Source organism: Eulemur rufifrons, chromosome 2 (genome assembly GCF_041146395.1).
Source record: "Eulemur rufifrons isolate Redbay chromosome 2, OSU_ERuf_1, whole genome shotgun sequence".
Classification (NCBI taxonomy): Eukaryota; Metazoa; Chordata; class Mammalia; order Primates; family Lemuridae; genus Eulemur; species Eulemur rufifrons.
Window position 1 is genome coordinate 57502776 of NC_090984.1, and position 22439 is coordinate 57525214.

The following is a 22439-nucleotide window of genomic DNA, read 5'->3' on the forward strand; positions in this document are numbered from 1 at the left end:
ATGATAAGTGTTTACATATCTCCAAACTCATCAAGTTGTACATTTTAAATATGTACAGTTATTGTATATCAATTATAACTGAATGAAGTTGTCAAAAACAAAATGGTTCTATTATTCTGTTTGTTAGGAGGATATGACACTCTTCTATTTAGTCTGTATCTACCATGTCATAAAACTGAACTAAGATCTCAGTCCCAGCAGAAGTTACATTAGTTACATAGATGGGCAGGTGACATCCGGCTTATCATGGGCTTGTTGCAGCTGTGCTCATGACTTAAGGGCCTGCTTGAACCTCTGATTCCTATGACTCAAAGGAACATTTAGGTTTCATCATTCTAAGGGCTTCCTTGAGCAGAATTCTGAAAATAAACAGTTTGAGTGTAAAACCATATTTTGAACATTTCTCTAAGTGATGAAAAGATAATGGAAGGATAGTTTCCAATTCATACTTTATTAAGAGATAATACATTAATACAGCCTAATTTAATAAGATTCAAATAATTCATGAGATACATTTGGAGCAAATAATGAAGGCCCCCTTATCTCTCCTTCCCACTCTTATCCACTCTTGGATTGTAACAACTATCAAGCTTGAGCTACTTCTCTCTATTTCCCCTCCCTCCCTGCCTCTGGTAACAACAATTCTATTTTGTTTCTATTTGTTTATTCAGCTTTTTTTCCCCAAGATTCCACATATAAGTGAGATCATATAGTATTTTTCTTTCTGTGTCTGACTTATTTCATTTAGCATAATGTCTCCAGGTTCATCCCTGTTGTCACAAATGGTGCTATATACTTCTTTTGTAAGGCTGAATATTACTCCTGTGTGTGTGTGTGTGTGTGTGTGTGTGTGTGTGTGTGTCTATATGTATATCCATATATATATCATAATTTCTTTATCCATTCATCCATTGGTGAACACTTAGGTTGTTTCCATATCATGGCTATTGTGAATAATGCTGCAATGAACATGGGAGTATAGGAGAGCAGATATCTCTACAAGGTGCTGATTTCATTTCTTTGGGTATACATACAACAGAGGACTTGCTGAGTCATATGGTAGTTCTATTTTTAATTTTTTGATAATCATCAATACTACTATCCGTAATAGCAATTATCCATAATTGCTGTAGTAATTTACATTTCCACCAATATTATAAAAAGGTTCTCTTTTCTCTACATCCTTGCCAACACTCTTTGTCTCTTCTTTTGGATAATAGAAATCCTAACAGGTATACGGTGGTATCTCCTTGTGGCTTTAATTTGCATTTCCAGAATCATACTGTATGTTACCTTTTGAATCTGGCTTTCTTCACTCTGCACTTGAGATTCATCAATGTTGTTGCATGTATCAGTAGATTCTTTTTATTGCTAAGTAGTATTACATTATATGGATGAACCACTCTATATTTATCCACTCTATACCTTAGGATATTAGGGTTGTGTCTGATATTTCTTGATTAAAAATAAAACGATGTGAACATTCATGCACTTACGTTACATAAGTTTTTATTTCACTTGGCAAATACCTGAGAGTGAGTTTGCTTGGTCAAATGGTTTATTGCATATTTAATGATATAAGTCTTCTTAAGTCTTTCAAAAAGATGAAATGAATGGCCAATATCCATATAAAAAAGTCTATAAGCATATTTATCATTAGTGTTGGTGCAGTTGTTTAAAGGTTTTCTCTCCGTCATACTGTGTAAAACCAGAGGTATTCTGCCTTAAACAGGGCCTTTAGGTGGCAACGTTTGGAACATAAGACTGGAATTTGAAAATTTCAGAAGTTCTAATTTTGGATGACCTAGTTTTCTCTAGTGAAGTCAAAAGAATTTATTGAACGTTTTCATAGCACATAGCCTATTCACAACAGGACACATCAGATGAAAGAGATCCTGAGTGTTGTGGATTATATCAAAGCCCATGCCTGCTTTCTCACCCTCGCTACTTTCCTTGAAAGCTATTACTAATATTTTGTGTTGATTTATATATCAGGGTATTAATAAAACTATAAACCTCAATTAATATTATTAGGCAGAATGGGAATATCATGGCAAATACTTTTAATAAGAATAAGATGTTCAAGTGGGAAAGGTAATATTCAGGTTCTAAATATTAATTTTTATCCTCAAATATTTCAAGGCAGAATACTCACTAAATCGGGAGTAAAAATATGAATGTGAATATACCTCGCATGCAAGGAGTTACTACTCACATCGTCTGACCTAATTTTCACAAAAATTCCATGAAATAAATCTTAGAGGTGAGAGGTTGTATCTCTGTGAACGTAATTTGTTGGAAGTCACAGAGCTGGAAAGCAGCATGACTATAGTCCACATTTAATGTTTTCTGACTCTTACTTCTGTGGTGCCTTCTGACTTTGTTAAATTCTAAAGCCTTGGTTTCCATGGCAAATAACTGATTTTCATAGCATTTTGGAAACTTCCTTCCATATGGTTAAGATTCTTCCTCACACAAATTGTTAACCAACAATACTGTTAGTAATCGATTTCTTATTCAGAAATATCTATTAAATACCATTATATATCTCTGCCCATAGCCATCCCTTAATAGGGGAGGACTATGGATTATGATATGAGAATGGGGCTCCTGAATCTTGATCCCTAGGGAGCTCTGGAACTGTGTAGAAGGCATCCCACTTGGTGCTGGAAGGTTCTTTGCTCCAGAGAGTCCAGAAGTCAGACCCAGGAATTAGCTAAAAACAAACCCCCTGAAGGTCTCTGGAAGAGTTACAAGACTTCCAGAAAATCCTAGTGTTTATATACAGAAAGTTGATATTAAACTTCTCTGAAATTTGGTTTAAATGTGAAGAAGAAAGGGAGGTAAGGGACATGTTAAGAACTTGGTACAGCATATAAGATTTATCTCAGCTTGGAATCATCATTATTTGTGATCAGATTACACTTGATGCATAAAGCTGATTTCAAATTCCAACTACATTTCAAAACAGGTAGAATCCAATGAAACAATATAATTTTTGTTTGGATATTGTTACTAAGAGCATTCATTATCCTTGGTGTGGAGTATATTTACTGTGGAGAATAGCTTCTGGGGTGAGCAAGTCTAGAACTCTGTGTTGTGAGTGTTGTCAACGTTTATGGACAGACTATCTATGCCCTGTTTTGTGGAGACTCTTAGTTTTTGAGTTTCCATAAGTTGAGCATCATCTGATAGGGAGCCTTTTCTCAAATTCAGAAGCAAAGATACAAAGTGAATCAATTACAATGATTCTAGAGATGGAAGTAGAGTAGAATTTTAAAATACACTTCTGTTGATTTGATTTCTTTTTGTGGGGGGGTGAAACAATCTTAATTTATTTTGATCTATAGCTATAGTTTTTTAAAATTTTTTTTTTTTTTTTAATATTTTTGAGACAGAGTCTTGCTCTGCCACCCAGGCAGTGCAGTGGTGTCATCATAGCTCACTGAAACCTCAAATTCCTGGGTTCAAGCAATTTTTCTGCCTCAGACTCCCAAGTAGCTGGAACTACAAGTGTGTGCCACCATGCCAGACTAATTTTTTCTATTTTTAGCAGAGATGGGGTCTCACTGTTGTTCAGGCTGATCTCAAACTCCTAAGCTCAAGTGATCCTCCAGCCTCGGCCTCCCAGAGTGCTAGGATACAGGTATGAGCCATTGCTCCCGGCTTTTAGCTATAGTTTCTGTATTGGAGCTAAGATGTCAAATTCCTTTGTGACAGAAGTCATATGACTTGTGTTGGTGGAAGATGATGGCCGGCTGTGGTAGCTGAAACCCCAGGCTGATCACTGACTTGCTGAACCCATGGCTGAGTGGCCACCTTGAACTACTGTTTTTGTGAGACTTATTGAAAGCAGAGAAATAGAGAAATATTTTAGGTGACAGAATTATTTATGCTTACTTACCAGTTAATATTATGTAAATTAGGAGCAAAAAAAGTTTAATTTGCACTTCTCTAGGTAACATAGCAATATTAGGTGGCTGTCCTTTACTTTTATTGGTGATGATTCTTTATTATAAGCACCCAAAAGTCTATCTGATAGCTTATCTCTGGCTTCCTAGAGTGCACACAGAATATTTTATGTGAGACAGACTGGACATGCCAAGAATTAATGCATTTCTTAAAAATTATTAAATATTCCAGACACCTTGCCCTTCAATTGACACAATTCTAAATCACAGAGTCTATACGGTCTACTAGAGGGCCACAGTAGGCTTGCATCCCACGTGTGTTTCTCAACATAAGCATCCTTCCCTTCTCAGTATTACTTCCTCATTGATGATTCCAAAAATTAGCCTTGAAGTAAACTACCTGCACTTAAAGTTTGTCTTTGAATCTTCTTCTGCGGAAACCCAACCTAAGTAACCAAGTAGAGCTCCTAGTCCTACGTATATAACCAACCATTCTATATGATGATTCTTGACATTCACCAAAGCGAGTTTTCAGCTTATTTGCAAACCGTATGGGAAGCATAAGGGATGTCATTATATCTTATGGTCAAATGGCCACAAGTTAAATTACAAAAAATTATTTGTAGATATTGCTGAGGTCTGCTAAAATAACCAATATAATATCATTGTGGATTCACATTTCCCATGGTAGTAAAAGCAATGAATAAATGCACTATAGGAGTAGAAGACATATGCTAAGTAGGTAGATGGTATGCCCAGTTAGCCATGCTAAATGGCAAATATCTAATAGGACATATTCAATACATAGGTGGATGTACAGTTTTAGAGCTCCAAATACAGATCTGGTCAGCAAAATCTGTCATAATGTCCACGTTTGCTCAATCTTTGTATTGCAATCTTTATATCTTTGTTCCTTAATGTATAAATGACAGGATTCAAAGCAGGGGTGATAGCAAAGTCAGCAATGAACAGATATTTGTCAATTGATGATGTGGGGAAAGGCCACACATAGAGAAACATGCAAGGGGTGAAAAAAAGTACAACCACGGTGATGTGAGCTGACAAAGTGACAAAGGCCTTGGATAAGTCTCCTGAAGAACGTTTCCAGACAGTGGCCAAAATGAAGATATAGGAAAGGATGAGCAGAAAGAAGGTGCCCATGCTCATGAACCCACTGTTGGCAGCAACAACGAACTCAAACTTGGCTCCCTCTGTGCAAGCAAGTTTTATGATCCTGGGAAAATCACAGTAAAAGCTGTCTACTTTATTAGGGCCACAAAAAGGCAGGTTTATAACAAAAGCAAATTGAGACATAGCGTGGATCACCCCAGTTACCCAGCCAGTGACTACAAAGGAAACACATCTTTTAGGGCTCATAATATTCAAGTAGTGGAGAGGCTTACAGATTGCCGTGTACCTGTCAAATGCCATGGCTATGAGCAGCACCATCTCCACTCCTCCCATGATGTGGATGAAGCATATCTGAGTCATACAACCTTGAAAAGAAATTATTCTGTACTCATTTGAAAGGTCTGAGATCATCTTGGGAATGGTGGTAGAGGAAACCCACACATCGTTGAAGGACAGGTTGGCCAGCAGGAAGTACATAGGGGACTGTAGGTGAGAATCAGCAATTACCAAAAACACAATGAAGAGATTTCCCAGGATGATCCCTAAATAGAGCAAGGAGAATGTCAACATGAGAAAAACTTTTGTTCCTTGCGAAGTAGACAGTCCCAGCAACACAAACTCAGAAACCAAGGAGTCATTTAGTCCATCCATTGATGTGGGCAAAAGAGCTGATTTCAAACCACCTGAGGATAGAAAATGATAAGTCAGAATGAGTGGTACTCAAGTGTATTCCCCATTCATCCTGCCAGTGTGCTCTGTGGGTTGCATATTTGAGAATTAGAAATCATTAAATTAGATAAGAAAAAATAAAGGAAACAAAAGAATTATGGTGCTCAGGAGAGTGATTCTATAATAGAGAAAGAAAATTATAAATATATTAGGTAGAGGCAAGTGGGATTACTTCCCTTCATATTACATTATCAGACTTTTTATTTTGTTTTATTTTGCCTCCCAAGGATTTCTAGACATTTTCCTTGGCCACTTGCCTAGGTGTTGTTCCACCATAATAATCTTAGGTAACAGCAATTACTCACCATTAATGCTCTTCTACTAGGTTGAAAATTATCCTTAGATGAATTTCTTATTGCACTGGTGAGCTAAAGATTTTTAGTCAAAAACTGTTCAACACATTTCACTTTATGTGTATGTTTGGTTTTTGTTTGTATAATTTACTATGGAGGTCAGGTGCACAGACTGAGATTGTTCATAATGTTTAGGTCATGACATGTTATTACTATGGTGTGTGCATGGACCTCAATATTCAATAAATTATGGACAAGACTAAATATCTGTTAGTAAATAAAAATGTTATTTAAATAATGATAATATTAATAGATAATACTTATGTTCTTCCATGGAGAGCTTTGTTCTAAGCATGCTGTCTCTTTTAAATCTCATAAAATTCAATATATAAATACTGTTTTATTAGACCCATATATAAATGAAGAAACTGAGTCTCAGGAGGATCAAGTGTTGGAGCCAGGACTTATATCCAGACATATAGAATCCTGTAATCCATGCTCTCAACCACAATGCTCTGCTCTTTAAGGACCACCCCTTCAAGTATACCCTGGATATTCCCCAAATATCCTTCAGTTAAACTTGCTTCAACTTTTTGCATCCTTTTACCTATTAACATAGTAAACTTTCTTTTTGAAGAATCAAATCTCCTAATTACTCTTTTCTCTTCCCAGTCCTTAATTGGCAATCCTTACTTTTTGTTCATCCAATAAATCAAAACAATTCAGTTTCCACAGATGCCTTTTTTATAGAAAGAAAATCTGGATTCTGAATACCTCACACAATGATCAGTGTTCAATGATCATTGTTCTTGATCTCCCTGTAGTATTTGATCCTGTTTATGATGGCCTTGTTTCTGTAACTACTTCTGCCCTTGACTTCTTGGCTTCTACAAAGTCATTTCTCTTCCTACCTCTTGCCAACAGAAACTCTATTTGTTCAAGCTGTGGGCTGAAATCTCTCTATTTTAGAAGAGAGTAGCCTTATCTCAGATCAGGAGTATATTATATAATTTTTCTAAACCAGTTGCTATAGTCCGATTTCCATTGGCCATAGATTCATCAAATATCAGGCATATGACCCAGAACTGTTCAATGAGTTATAAACCAATGTCTTCTCTGGAGGACTTTCCTTCTCAAATTAAAGGACAGACTTTCATGTAGAGATGATATTTTCCTGGTCTGTTTTTAAATGTGTTTAATGCTATTGTTATTTCTGAGGGTGTGGCCACCACGAATTTCTACAACTCATGTACTAGAAATAACAGTGAAAATTTAGAAAGGACCTAGGACCCAAAAGCATGTTGAGCTACTTCACCAAAACCAGCAATGATCTCTTTTCAGATTTCTTCCTTAATCTGAGAAAAACAAACTGTAGTTTGTTTGATTCATTATAAACCAGATTTTCTGTAATTGCAGCTGAAGGCAATCTGACCATTTCTTGACACCTCTGCCCTAATTATTCTCCTACGTTTCTGACTTCTTTATGTCTTTCACTAACACACAGTGATGGTTGTCCCTCTGCTTATCCTTAATTTTTGGTGTGAGAGCTCTGGCGTATTTGTTTTTTATTAAATACTAGGTTACTGATTTTAAATGGTACCAACACATTGAATTCTAAATGTGTAGCTTTATCCCTGGACTCCAGAGTAATATATCCAAAATTGTATGTGGTAAAACTTTGTTTTTAAGTTTAAAGTTTACTTTATAGAGTGCAATCGATCTTCGCCTTCAAGTTAACACATGGGACATGAGCTCATCATTTTGTAATCTACTCCAATGCCCTGATAAATATCACTACCATTCTCCTAGATATCCGGGGTAGACTCCTGTGTGGCACTCTTGTCTGTCCTTTACATTCCATCTCCAGGCATACAATTTTCACTTTCAAATATTTCTGAATTTTTTTTTCTTTCAGTCTACATATTTTCCCATCTTGGCAATTGAAAAGACTATTGAATGCACTCTTTGCCTCTATTTACTTCAAAACTTGGGGAAATTTTAGCAGGGCATGGTGGCACATGTGCCTGTGTTCTTGGCTACTCGGAAGGCTGAGGCAGGAAGATCACTTGAGCTCAGGATTTTGAGGCTACAGTGAGCTATGATCATGCCACTGCACTAAAACCTGGGTGACAGAGCGGCACCTTTTCTCTAAAAAAACAGAAGAACTCAGGGAAATTTTAAATTTTAAAAAGAAATTGTAATGGAAATTGCGGGAGACAAGAGAATGCTTTCTATAAATATATCAGAATGTATCATAAACCTATAATAACTAAATAGTGATTAATTTGACTAAAATTGAACAGATAAATGGAACAAAAACATAATAAGAATTAGATACATATTAGGGAATTTAGTATTTGATAAAGAAGACATTACAAGTATGTGGGAAAATAAAGGTTTATCTCTCCCAAATCATGGCATTCTATGGTTGTTAAACCTGTAGGTCAACATCAGAATCGTAAAATTTTAAGTATCTTACCATACATTTTATAGCAAAACAAGTTCTAGTTGATATAAATCTTAAATGTGAAATTATACAATTTTAATAAAATCAATATAAATTAATTTTTAAACTTGAAGTTATAAAAGCCTTTCTACATTTACTTTAAATTCAAAAAGTAGATTTTATTTTTGTATTATTTCCTAAACAAAATTATTAAAGCTGCTGTTGCTGTGGGATTAGAGAAGGAAGTAGTGCTTCCCAGTCTCAGCTGATGGGAATGTGCAGTGTGCAATCATCCCACAGGGCAGTGGAGTGATAGAAGCAAAAAATCTTTTAACTGTGTCATAGCAATCCTACTTCATGGAATCATTTTGAAAAGGAAATAAATAGACAAACTTTTCAGATTGGGAATAGTGATTGAATTCCTCTGGCAAACATAAAGCTGGCATGCTTTCTCATGTTGTATCAGTAGGTATGATATAACCAAGACGTAGACATTAATTTCGTTTTCATGATCCTAATCTTCAGAGAGAAAAGAGATGGACAATTCAAGATACTTCACACAGTATTTTAACAAAGAGATTCGCACTTTGAAGATTATTTTATTTTCAGATCCTAATATAATTTTAACTCTGAGAACAAGACCTTAAGGATATCAGACAGTATAAGTGACAATCGATCAAATAAAGAGAATTAACAAAGGAAAAAGGGAGAAAAAGGAGAAATAGATTGTGGGGAGTAAAAAAAGAGGAGAGGATAATTATGTAAACAGATGCTGAAAAGTTAAAGAGTCGATATCCTTCTTACCTTTGTAGCTCAGGTTTCACCCTCAGCAGCTTCAAGGAATGAGAAACACAAAGAAATTAACTCCCTCATTCAACTTCAAAAAAAAAAAAAAAAAAGAAATTAACTCCCTCTTACATTCTTCATCATTGTTCAAGACACATAGTTATAAATAGATTTTATATTTAGGAATAAAATAAATTAGCAGAACTGGGAATTAATGATCAACATCTACTCAATACATTCATTGGCCATTGTCCTTCATTGACAAGAGAGCTTTCATTTCTGAGACAGCTTATATGATAGACATATTAAAGCTACTTTTATTCCTTATGGTTATTCATGGCAGAACATGTAAATTCTAAGTTTAATGACTCCTAAACTATTCATTTACATTATTTATATTAACCTTAGTGAAAAAATAGTCTCTAAGACAGAAAGTCAAATAATTCTTTCTTTTTTCACTTCCTTTCTTCCTTTTTTCCTTCTTACCTTGCTTCCCTTTTTCCCCCTTTCTTCCTGTGTCTCTCTTCATTTCCATCTCTCTAATTTTTCCTTTCCATTTTTTTAGGCTAGAAACTGGAAGATTAAAATGTTTATTAACTCACACATATTATGTAGCAGGTCTGTGTTAAGTGTTTTACAAAATTATATTTTAATCATCATAACATTTATTTTCATTTTGCAGTTGTGAAAAATTGATTTTTCTAGCCATACAGCTAAAAATATAAATGCAGATCTGTCCAACTCCAAAGTTTCCAATATAAGTTCCCTATTAGAAATGGCTTCTGGTAGGAATCTTGATTTTGAGAAAACTAAGAAAAAAGATAAGGTTTCTATAATAAGGTCTTTTATTCTATGAAGAGAATCCAGATATAAACAAATTTAAAAAGGTAATAATGATAGAAAAAGAAGTTCATGTTTACAATAAAATTATTTCATCATCATTGTTTATTTTCCGATTGGAATGTATTTTACCCTATTAATGACTGAGTTTTTCTGCATTTACTACTTTGATCAAATGGTGGATCAAGCAAAATTCAAAAGAAATTAGAAAATATCAGAGTAAGTTGAATGACCTGTAAAAAACATTGGAGTCTAGAAGTCCTAGGGGGTTAGCTGGAAGAGAAAACACATATTTTTTTTCCTTTAAATAGATCAGCAAAAGAATATATTTTGAACTTTCAGCTTATAGGTAAGTATGGAAAAAATGCTACAGAAAAAATTATTCTTTAATTAGTGGATGGGATGAAAGTGAAACTTCAAAAGTCAGGTAGTTTGTGATATATTAACACTTACCCTACAGGAATCACCTCTGAAACCAGATCCTACTTGGCTGATAAAGCTCACTCTAGATTCTACCTTAAGCCTGAAATAAAGTCCAATTTATTTTCTGCAGGGACCAGTGTTGATGAGGATGTGTCCTCAGTGTGTCATAGTGTATAGAGTAGCCTCTGAGCTGGGAGACTTTCCAGCTGTGTGTCTTAAATAGAGCCAAAAATTTGGAAAGATTCCTTATTCTACTCCTGGGGGAAATTGAGTCCTCACGTATAAGGCACCATTTTCAAAGTGAGGTTCAGGTTAGTCCAGTAAAATACAATAAAAAGTGATTAAAAATGTAACAAAATGAAGTTTAAAATATGTTTATATTCTCTGTCATGGGAAGATTTAGCTTTCTTCCTTTTGGTTTGTTTCTACCATGACATAAAATTGAACTAAGATGTCAGTTCCAGTCCCAGCAGAAGTTTGACGAGTTATATAGATGGGCAGGTGACAGCTGGCTCATGTTGCAACTGTGCTGTTCTTATGACTTAAGAGCCCACTTGAACTTTTCCTTCCTGACTCAGCAGAGCCCTGAAAATGAATAGTTTAAGTGTAAAACCATGTGGGCATGAGTCTAATTAATGAAAAGACACAGTATTATCTCCTTATCTATGGGGGATGTGTTCCGAGACTTCCACTGGATGCCTGAAACTGCAGACAGTACCAAACCCTATATACATTATGTTTTTTTTCCTATACATACATTTCTATGACAAAGTTTAATTTATAAATTAGGCGTGGTAAGAGGTTAACAACAACTAATAATAAAATATAACAATATGCTGTAATAAAAGTTATGTGAATGTGGTATGTCCAGCTCTCTCTCACTGTCTCAAAGTATCTTAATATTTTTGGACTGAGGTTGACTGCAGGTAACTGACACCATGAATTATAGAAACCAAGGAAAGTGAAACCATGGACAATGGGAGACTACTAGAAATAGAATGAGATTACAGAAATAAACCCATACATGTATAGTAATTGATTCTTGACAAGGTGCCAAATTTTTGACAAAGGTGCCAAAGGTGTTCAATTGGAGAAGAATTGTCTTTGCAATTAGCGGTTCTGGGACAACTGGATATCCATACTCAAAAGAATGAAGTTGGACCTGTACTTCACACCTCATACAAAGATTAACTTAAAAGGACCAAAGTCCTCAAGGGAAGACCTAAAACTATAAAACTATCAGAAGAAAACATAGTGGTAAGTCTTCTTAATCATGGATATACCAATGGATTCTTAGATATGACAATGAAAGTACAGCAAAAAAGAAAAAAATAGGTAAATTGGACTTCATCAAAATAACAAAAAATTGTGCATCAAAGGATACTATCAAGAAAGTGAAAAGACAACCCACAGAATGGGAGAAAATATTTGCTGTCATATGTCTAATAGGATCTTATATTCAGAATATTTAAAGTATTCTTACAACTCAAGAATAAAATATAGTAACCCAGCTAAAAATGGGCAAAGAACCTGAATAGACATTTTGCCAAAGAAGATATAAAAATGAGCAACAAGTACATGAAAAAATGTTCAACAACATTAGTCATTAGGAAAATGCTAATCGAAACTATAACGTAACACCACTTCAAACTCATTAAGATGTCTATTAAAAAAAAAAACAACACCAGAAAATAAATGTTGGCAGAGTTGTGGAGAAGTTGAAACCCTTGAACACTGCTAGTGGGAATGTAAAATGGTACAGCCACTTTGGATAACGTATGACAGTCACTAAAAAAAGTTAAACATAGAATTACTATATGACCTATCAATTCCACTCCTAGATATTTACCCAAAATAATTGAAAACAGATATTCAAATAAAAACTTGTACACAAATGTTCATAATAACAATATCCACAATAGCCAAAGATGGAAACAATCCAGATATTCCTCAGCTGGAATGGACAAACAAATGTGGTATATCCATGCAATGGAATATTAATCAGCCATGCAAAAGTAATGAGTACTGATACACACTTCGACATGGATGAAGCTTGAAAACATGCTAAGTGAAGGATTCCAGACAGTAAAGGTCACATATTGCACTCATTCCACTTAAATTAAATATCCAGAATAGATAAATCCATACAGACAGGAAAGCATATTAGCATTTGCTTAGGGCTAGGGTAAGAGGGGACTGGGAGTGACTGCTCAATGGATTTAGACTTTCCTTTTAAGGTGATGAAAATATTTTAGAATTTGATGGAGGTGATGGTTATATATGCATATTGCAGCATGCATGTTGTGTATGTACTAAATGCCATTCAATTGTATCCTTAAAATGATGAATTTCGTGTTATGTGAATTTTAACTCAATAAAAAGAAAGAAAATTAAAAAATGGACAAGCTTGAAGCTCTGATTCAGAGAGGGGGCAAGGGCAATATATGTAACCTAAACTTTTGTACCCCCAAAATATGCTGAAATAAAAAAAAACTGAGAAAAGGTAAATGAGGGAATATTATTTTGCATTATGAATTAAGGTTTTAATCGCAGTTTGGTTTAGCACAGTTCTTTTCAAAATGATACGTGATTTAGATTCATCTTTCCTTTTACGTGATGTTAGGTAAAAATATACTTTTGATTTAAAAGAGTATGTTACATTTAACCCACTAATTTTGTTGCCATTTTAAACACTCCAGTTTAGGTGTTATGAAGAACTTAGGCTAAAATTTAGTAAAATGGGAATAATTAAAAGTCATTTAATTAACGAAAATCAAGTTTGTTAAAACAACATGTTGAAATGAGGTTCTTGTATTAAATGCTTATGACAAATGTGTGACATTTGGCCTCTTATCTGCGTACATTGTTTTTCTGAGCAATATTTCAGGCATTCAGTATATCTAACATCAATCTGTGAATAAAAAGAACACTGGACTGAATTCATGACTGGGAATAATAATTCAGTTCCCTTTCTGCTATTAACTGCAGATAAGTCACAACCTCATTTCTTCATGTGTTATGGAAGACTATTTTTGCATTTCTATTCACAGTCTTGTTATAAAGAATAAATGAGATAATATATGTAAAAATGCTCAGAAAAGTTAAAAGGTAAATAGGTCTGTGAACTTCTATTTGTACATTATAGTAATAATAGAAAAAGGAGGCAGTATGCTATAATGGTTATAATCATGAATTTTGAAACAGAAAATAATTGGATTTGAATATTCAATGACTCTAGCATAGACCTTTGTCAATATATTTAATTATTATATTACTTAATATTACTATCTCTAAAATAGTGATGCTTGTTAATTGCATAAATGAGATAAAAAGCAGCTACAGTGTTTCTTGGGATAGTCCATGAATACGCTTCCAACAGAATTTTAAATGGTGCTTATTTAATGAGTTGTTAATAGCCATTCCTTTTTTACTAAATGATATTTAATTTATAAATAGACATTACAATGTTGGACGTTGATTTTTCCTGAAGATATTTTGCTGTCTTACTTTATTAGACATAGTTACCTTTGTTTCCCCTTTACTTTCTTTTTTTTTTATTATGGTAATTGCCTTTTATTTATTTTTCTTTTTTATTGCAGCATATTATGGGGGTACAAATGTTTATGTTGCCCTTGCCCCACCCGAGTCAGAGCTTCCCCCAGACGGTGCGCACCACACTCATTATGTGTGTATGTACCCATCCCCTCCTCCCCTCTCCTATCTGCCCGACACCCGATGAATGTTATTGCTATATGTGCACTTAAGTGTTGATCAGTTAAAACCAATTTGATGATGAGTACATGTGCTGCTGATATAGGACCTCTTGTATTATCCTGGATAGAGCTGGAACCCATTCTACTAAGTGAAGTATCACAAGAATAGAAAAACAAGCTCCCATTTACTTTCTTAACCAAACCTCTAACATTTTTTTTCTTTAAGGACATGGGAATTCAAAAGTAGAATTCCCAGGATAAATGGTCTGGGGACTCAGATCACAAGTCATCAAGTGGTCACCAAAAGCTGTTGTTAGGTGGTTGTTAGATCTGGAGCAGTTGTGAGAAGCACTAACCACATAGCATCAAAGAGGACAGCATTTGTTAAAGGATCCAGTAGTAGTGAAAATACTGCTTTCTGGCATCTTTTTTTTTTTTTTTTTTTTTGGGTCAGGTAAGTGGGGATGATACAATTAAAGTCAATAACCTACTAAAATTATCAGATATTTTCAATATGCAATTATAGTACCTATGTCACAACATTAAAACTCTCTCTCATTTCCATTTCTATTTTTCAACTCAACAAGCATTTATTGAATATCTATTCATGGCAGTCTTTCCAAGGGGAAGTTAGAATTTTCATTGCTTCACATGCTTAGATTGTGTCTTGGTTTGAAAGGAAGTTTCTGGCTCTATCTTACATTTCAATACAGACTAGCAATGACTTTCAAAATTGGTTTTACAGAGAATAGCCTTAGACCTGCCACGTGTATGTGATAATATCTAAAGTGATGATTATTTTTTAATAATTTTATTGTCATCAGTTTTCAAAAGGATTAAGATGTAGGATAAACTTTCTTTACCATAGAAACATTATCATCAATCATCCATCCATTTATCTACGTATGCATGCTCACATCCATGGAAATATCCACCTCTCTCTCAAACTCTCAACACTTGGGGGCCAGGGTTTGTGAATAAAATACAGTCCCTGCTCTCAAGAAGCTCATAGACCTAGCAGGGGAGACAGAAAGACTGGTCAATTGTAAATTATATTATGAAGTAGAGAATGTAAGAGGTTTGCAAGTATGATGTGAGAACACAGAGGAGGAATATCTAATCCAGACTGGAATAGGGAGGGAGATATTCTTTCTTTTTCTTTTGAATATCAAAATAGTGTTTTATTGATTTCAACAATGAAAGTAAGAGCAAACTTTTACATACAGAGCACTTTTTGTGTGTTTATATATTACCTTATTTAAGAGAGAGACATTCTTGTTTAATTAATGCATGAGATGGAATTTTTAGAATGAGAAGTAATGAGCTAAATGAAAAAGGTCAGAGATCCCTTTAATGCAAAAAAGATATGGGCAAATCTGGCAGTCATGAAAGAACAAGGAGTGTCCCTGCAGTTCTTCAGGCTGGAGAGGTGGAGAGGCCACGCAGGGGGTGGGGAACCTGTTGCCTTTTGATTTCAAGATTGTTCTTTTCTAAGCACCAAAGGAGGCAAGAAAAACGTCATCTTTCTCTGCTGCACCCCTTTTAATAAAAAGATTTGTTCTGTAAAATTTGGATTCAGTCAAAAAGCCTCATTTAAAGACCTAGAATAGAAGGCCACATGTGGCCTTAAGGCTGCAGGTTCCCTACCCTGAGACGACGCAGGAAATATACCATTGGTGTGCTTTTTAACTGCTTCCCTTTCAACCTTATGGTATCTCTTCTTGCTTGCTTTTACTCTTCTGCTCTTCTATATTTTTTCTTCTTCTTGTTCCCATCTCTTCTCTTTCTCCTGCGTCTTCATCTCCTTCCTTACTAGTACCAATCAGCTAAAGAACAGATACATGTTAAAGGAACTAGCAATAGGGAACGTTTTCTAAATGAAAGTTGTGATTTTTTTAAAATGAGAAAACAGTTGTTTACACATTTGTAAAACTTTATTTCAATTTTTAAATACTTATTTGAATGGTACTGACATTACTACATTGAATTTTCAGGGCTGTGCATCTTGAAACTCTTATTTTGTACTTAAAAAATCAAGTTTTAAGTCAAAAGCAATACAAGTTTGTTTTAGGTCATTTAAACAATACAAAAATATAGACCACATGTAATCCTATTTTTCAGGATTCATCACTGTTAATATTTGGTGTGCATTCTTGTAGATTTTCTTTATTCAAACACACACAAAGTTCCATATTATTAATTTTATTATGCATTCTCTAGTTTTTCACTTAAATTGAATATCTTTCTAGATCTATATATGTAGAACTATTTAGTTGATTTTAATAGCTTCATAGTATTCCATTGTATAGATGTATTATATTGTGATTAATAAGTTCACTATTAATTGACATGTGTCAAAAACATTCTATTATATATAAGTATATATGTATGTGTAAATAGATATATACATATATGCTATATATATAATATTTACTCTTGTGCTAGTACATCTAGAAATTGGTTTGTACATTTTAAATTCTAATAAATATTATCAATTTGTAATTCCTTGAGCAGTGTATAGTAGTACCTTTTATTTTGAAACCTGGAAATAACTAGAAATTGAAATACTGAAAGTTTTCTCTTTCTCTCATTTATTTATTCTCTCTCTCTGTGTTTTTATATTTCTTTTTTCCTGCTGATTAGTAAAACAATAAACAATGAAGCTTCTAATGGCTGGTGAGCTTCAGTGAGTACAAACATGAATAAGTGCACTTATTGGCCATTTGTATGTATTGTTGCTCCTGTTGTGAGTTACTTGTGCATGCCCTCCCATTTTTTTTTCAAATTAGACCTTGTGGAGTTAATATATTGACCTTTTTGTCAACATAATATTCTGATCGACTGATGACAATATTTTTTCTATTGAACTGTATCACATGAAGACAATTTCATTAATAAGGACTTTTTAACACTTAGAAAATAAAGAAATGGAAAACAGAAAAATAAATCACCCATGTTGCTACCACTCAGAAAAAAAATCTATTACTGTTTTTTTCCTGATTTTTCATTTGAGTTTTAAAACATTTTGTTCATCTTGTACAGTTAGGAACATACTGAATGTACACTTTTTTGTATGCCAGAATGTGCATATTCTACACATGGCATTGTCAAAACATTTGGATAGAGATTTGACTATAGGTCCCTTGAAAGACATCCATTGTTATTCACCTCAGTGGTTGTCCTATTCTCCCTTGTTCAATCTTGCTCTATTTTTTCTCAGTTATTGGCTATAAAATTTTCCCTCTAGTGCCCTAGTGGCAGGGCCTCCTAGCATCACTCCTGTAGTGTTTCCTTTTAGCTATGATACCTGCTCCATGTCCATAACTCTCGGGATGTCCAGTCCTGCCTGGCCTGGCTGCCCTCAAGTCTGTTCTTGACTCTCACATGTTCATGGTGCTCACACCAGCTCATGCTGCTCTCCTGCTGGGGTGGTGGAGCCTCGGCTTGGTGTGGACCTGCCACCCGAGGGAGCAGTTGACAATGTGAGAAAGTCAGCGGTGTGGGGCTCGGGGTAGCGTGGTGTGGCTGTGCAAGTGTGGAGCCCGTGGTATTCAATTCAGGGTGGGAGAACCATCAATAATGTTTGGTTGCTTAAAGACAAAGAAGTTGAGAAAATTATGTAGGGAAAAAAATAAGTTAACGTATTAGATTGAACGCTATAAAATTGATGATATGTGTTCATCTTTTGATCTACTGAAAGATTTCATATGGTTCAACCTAATAAATACATAAAGCCCAGAAGTTAACAATTTATTGATAAGCATTAAAGATAAGCACCTTCCTATCTTTTCCTAGACAAATTTTCAAAATAGATTTCCTGGACGTTTTATCTAGTAACCTTCTTTTTCTATTCAAATGTACTTTATTAACATCTTCCTATGAATTAATCTTTTGTTTCTAGATAAGAGCTTGAATGCCTTCTTCAGTTGGAAGTACCATGTGTATTTTAATTCTCTATTGTGGACATTTAGGTTATTTCTAATTTTTCCTTTTATAAACAAGGATGTAATAGGTGCCTGTATAGCTTAATTTTTAGCTCATCTATTGTTATTACTCTAAGTAAATTTTTTTGAGGTGGGATTCTTAGTCTTAAGTTAAGGAAAATTTTAAAGCTTTGATATCTGCTTTGAAATGTGCCTTCTAGAGACGTTGTATCAGTTTGCATTATTATCAGCTTGTGAGAGTGTTTCCACACAGCCTCATCCATAATAAATCATCAATTGTTAAAAAGCTTGACAATTTGAGGCCGGGCGCGGTGGCTCACGCCTGTAATCCTAGCACTCTGGGAGGCCGAGGCGGGTGGATTGCTCGAGGTCAGGAGTTCGAGACCAGCCTGAGCGAGACCCCGTCTCTACTAAAAATAGAAAGACATTATATGGACAACTAAAAATCTATATAGAAAAAAAAATTAGCCGGGCATAGTGGCGCATGCCTGTAGTCCCAGCTACTCGGGAGGCTGAGGCAGTAGGATCGCTTAAGCCGAGGAGTCTGAGGTCGCTGTGAGCTAAGCTGACGCCACGGCACTCACTCTAGCCTGGGCAACAAAGTGAGACTCTGTCTCAACAAAAAAAAAAAAAAAAAAAAAAAAAACAACAAAAGCTTGACAATTTGTTATGCACAAGATATTAATAGAATACCATGCTATCTTATTTACACATCTTGGAGTACTAGTGTGAGTTTTACTTTTAACATGATTGTTGACTATTTGGATTTCTTCTTTTGTCGGTGCTTTTTGTATGTTTTGCTCATTTTAAAATAGATTTACCATACTCCTTTTCTTTATCGATTTGAAAGAACTAATTTTATATTAAAGATATCAACCATCTGTCTAATCTTTTACAACTATTTCCACAATTTTTATACTTATATTTTTATTATTTTATTTTATTTTATTTTTAATTTTTTTATTTCAGCATATTACAGGTGTACAAATGTTTAGGTTATGTATATACTTATATTTTTATAGTGCTAATTATCTTCATATAAAAATATTTATATATATATACTGTCTTCATATATCTCTATCTGTATATCTAAAATGGTTTCTATTTTAATATTTTGGATGCTATCAATTATTTCCTCAGTTATATGTGAATATGGGTATATGTTTAAAATGAATTTTCTAACCTAGTATTTATCTAAATCATTCAAATATTTCCTTTTGGTTTGTTTCTGTTTCTAACATTTCAATATCCATTTAAAATTTCTTTGTGTTTAAGTCCAGAGGCAAAGATCTATATTTTTCTAAGTTTTGTTTGTTTTGCAAACACCAGTGTTTGGATGATTTATTCTGCCCACCTGATGTGGTATGGTTCTACAGTGGTGTCCAGATAGGTCACTCTAAGCTCTTTCTAGCCCTTTCATTCCACTCTTTATATTGTGACCATTTGAAAGCAGAAATATAATCATGCTACTGCTTAAAATCTTTCAATGACTTTCTGTGGTTTTTCAGGAAAAAAAGCAATTTTATAATAGATACAAAGTTTTAAGTCTGGCCTGTCACTTCAGCCTGCTGTGGGTTGTTCCGCCTCTTGCCCCACTGGCTTTCCTGTCTCAGGGCCTTTGCATATGACATTTCCAAAGTCTGGACTATTCTTTATTTAGTGGAGTCTGAGCAGACACCACTGTGATGAATTATTAATACGTTGTTCTCATAGCACTCTATTCTTTTTCTTAAAATCCATTATCAGAGTATATCAGAGTATTTGTGGCTATTTAATGTCAGTCTACACCTGAAGCCAGAATCAGTGTTTTACCTCAGAGCTTTACAGAGTTCCTGGCATATAGTAGATGCTCACCAGGAATATTAGTGGGGTGGATAAATGAAAGTATGAACTTTTCAACATCTTGTGGTGATAAGAGATTTCTTTTTCTTTAATTCAGAATTAACAACTTAAAATATTTTCTTTAATTCAGAATTTACAACAACCTAAAATATTTTCTTTAAATATTTATTTCTGAAAAATTCCTTTTGTTATTATTTTGTTTTTGTTCTCTCAGGTAATAATAAGGTCTATGTATGAAGCCAATTACACGGAGGTATCTGAATTTGTGTTCCTGGGACTTTCAACATCTACACCAATGCAGCATTTCCTCCTTGTCTTCTCTGTAGTGTTTTATGTAACAATCATTCTGGGAAACATTCTTATTGTGTTTGCAGTAACATATGACCCTCACTTACATTCCCCTATGTACTTCCTTTTAGGAAACCTCTCATTTATTGATTTGTGCCTTTCTACCCTAACGGTTCCTAAGATGATTTCTGACCTGTACTCTGGGCACACCACCATATCATTCCAGGGGTGTGTCATCCAGATATTTATCCTCCATGTCCTGGGTGGATCTGAGATGGTGCTGCTCATAGCCATGGCCTTCGACCGGTATGTGGCCATATGCAAGCCCCTCCACTACCTGACCATCATGAGCCCACGAATGTGCATTTTGCTTGTGTCTGGTGCTTGGGTTATTGGTCTCATTCACTCAGTAGCCCAGTTGGCTTTTGTTGTCCATTTGCCTTTTTGTGGTCCTAATGAGATAGATAGCTTTTATTGTGATCTTCCTTCTTTCATCAAACTTGCCTGCACAGATACCTACAGAATGGAGTTCATGGTTACTGCCAACAGTGGGTTCATATCCACGGGCACCTTCATCTTATTGATTATTTCCTATATCTTCATCCTCGTCACTGTATGGAAACGCTCTTCAGGTGGTTTGTCCAAGGCCCTCTCAACTCTTTCAGCTCACATTACTGTGGTAGTTTTGTTCTTTGGACCATGCATCTTTGTTTATATGTGGCCATTTCCCACAGTACGAGTGGATAAGTTTCTTGCTATTTTGGACTTTATGATTACACCCATCCTGAATCCTGCCATTTACACTTTGAGGAACAAAGACATGAAGATGGCAATGAGGAGACTAAGTAGTCAAGTTCTGAGTCTGAGAAAGATCTCCTAAATAACTCACAAGAGCACAAGTTACTTAGTACATTTTCAAACATTTCCAAGTAACACAAATGCATAAATAATTATACAAAATTTGGGGATTATCTTATAGATACTTAAAGTGTTTGGTATATATCCTATCTTAATGGACCAAATATGTTAATTATTCTAAACATAGGAGGTCAGAAATTTTTGGATAGTTTCATCCAAAGTCAAAAATAATTTATATGATTACATATAATCAATTTCTTATTTGGGGGCAATTTTTATGTACTTTAAGACTTTAAAATACAGAAAGTCTATTGTGTAATCTATATTTTTAGTAGTCCATAGATGATCTTGAACAAGTTTATGAAACATAGAGCATGGTACTCTAGTCACAGAACCCCTAATGGAAGTTGGCATTTTCCTCTATTTGTGTATTGAAAGACTATCTCATAAAAATATAAATTAGTTCTCACCACATTTATTCCTTCAAAACAAAGTACTCCATGTTGAATTAGTTTTTATGTTCATTTCTTTATTATGTATATTGAAAAATGCTCTGTTACTTATTGTAAAAGATATACTTTTCCAGTTTAAAATTTTTTTTCTAAATTCACCATTTTGTAATATTAAGAATAGATTATTGATTATGAGGTTACATTGAATTATTACATTAATTCTCTATTAAACAAGTTGCTTTGAAACTGAATTGAGTCCCAGAAAAGTTTCATAGAAAGTTGATGGGTGTGTGTGTGTGTCTGTGTCAAAAAAAAAAAAAAAGAAAGTTGATGAAAAAGCATAGATTACAGCCTAAGAATCTACTGAAAGTATGAAATAGATTTAAATTAATTAACTTAGAGGTAATGTACTAAAACTTGTGAAAGAACTATGAAATGTACTTCTCTCTGTTGATTTAAATCCAGGATATCAATGATTAAATTTATATTTTGCCTGAAAGCCAAAAAGTGTGTGTGAGAGAGAGAAGAATTTAAAACCAGGAGGAAGGAAAAACAGAGTGGGAGAAGATAAGCAACAAAAGACAGATGAGGGAGGATTGACATATGGTTGAAAGAGAAAGAAAAAGGATAGCTGCAGAGATGATATGTTTCATGGATTTGGCCTCTGGCTGCTACTCCGACTCTTGCTTGTCTCAATTCCATTTCTCTCAAGCCCTCTTTAGAGGAGGGAAATTTATATATAAATTTATTATATCACAATTTTTGAAAGTGTGACTTTATGTC

At 34.4% G+C, this 22439-nt stretch overlaps 2 protein-coding genes across 2 annotated transcripts; one reads left to right on the forward strand and one right to left on the reverse strand.

Annotated features, from left to right (window-relative positions):
* Window positions 1-4757: 4757 nt before the first annotated feature.
* Window positions 4758-5693, reverse strand: LOC138398129 (olfactory receptor 4F15-like). Its single transcript, XM_069492351.1, has one exon. The coding sequence runs from the start codon at window positions 5691-5693 to the stop codon at window positions 4758-4760; it is 936 nt and encodes a 311-aa protein (XP_069348452.1).
* A 14594-nt stretch (window positions 5694-20287) lies between these two features.
* Window positions 20288-21226, forward strand: LOC138377432 (olfactory receptor 4F15-like). Its single transcript, XM_069462344.1, has one exon. It carries the CDS (start codon window positions 20288-20290, stop codon window positions 21224-21226), a length of 939 nt encoding a protein of 312 aa, XP_069318445.1.
* Window positions 21227-22439: the final 1213 nt, after the last annotated feature.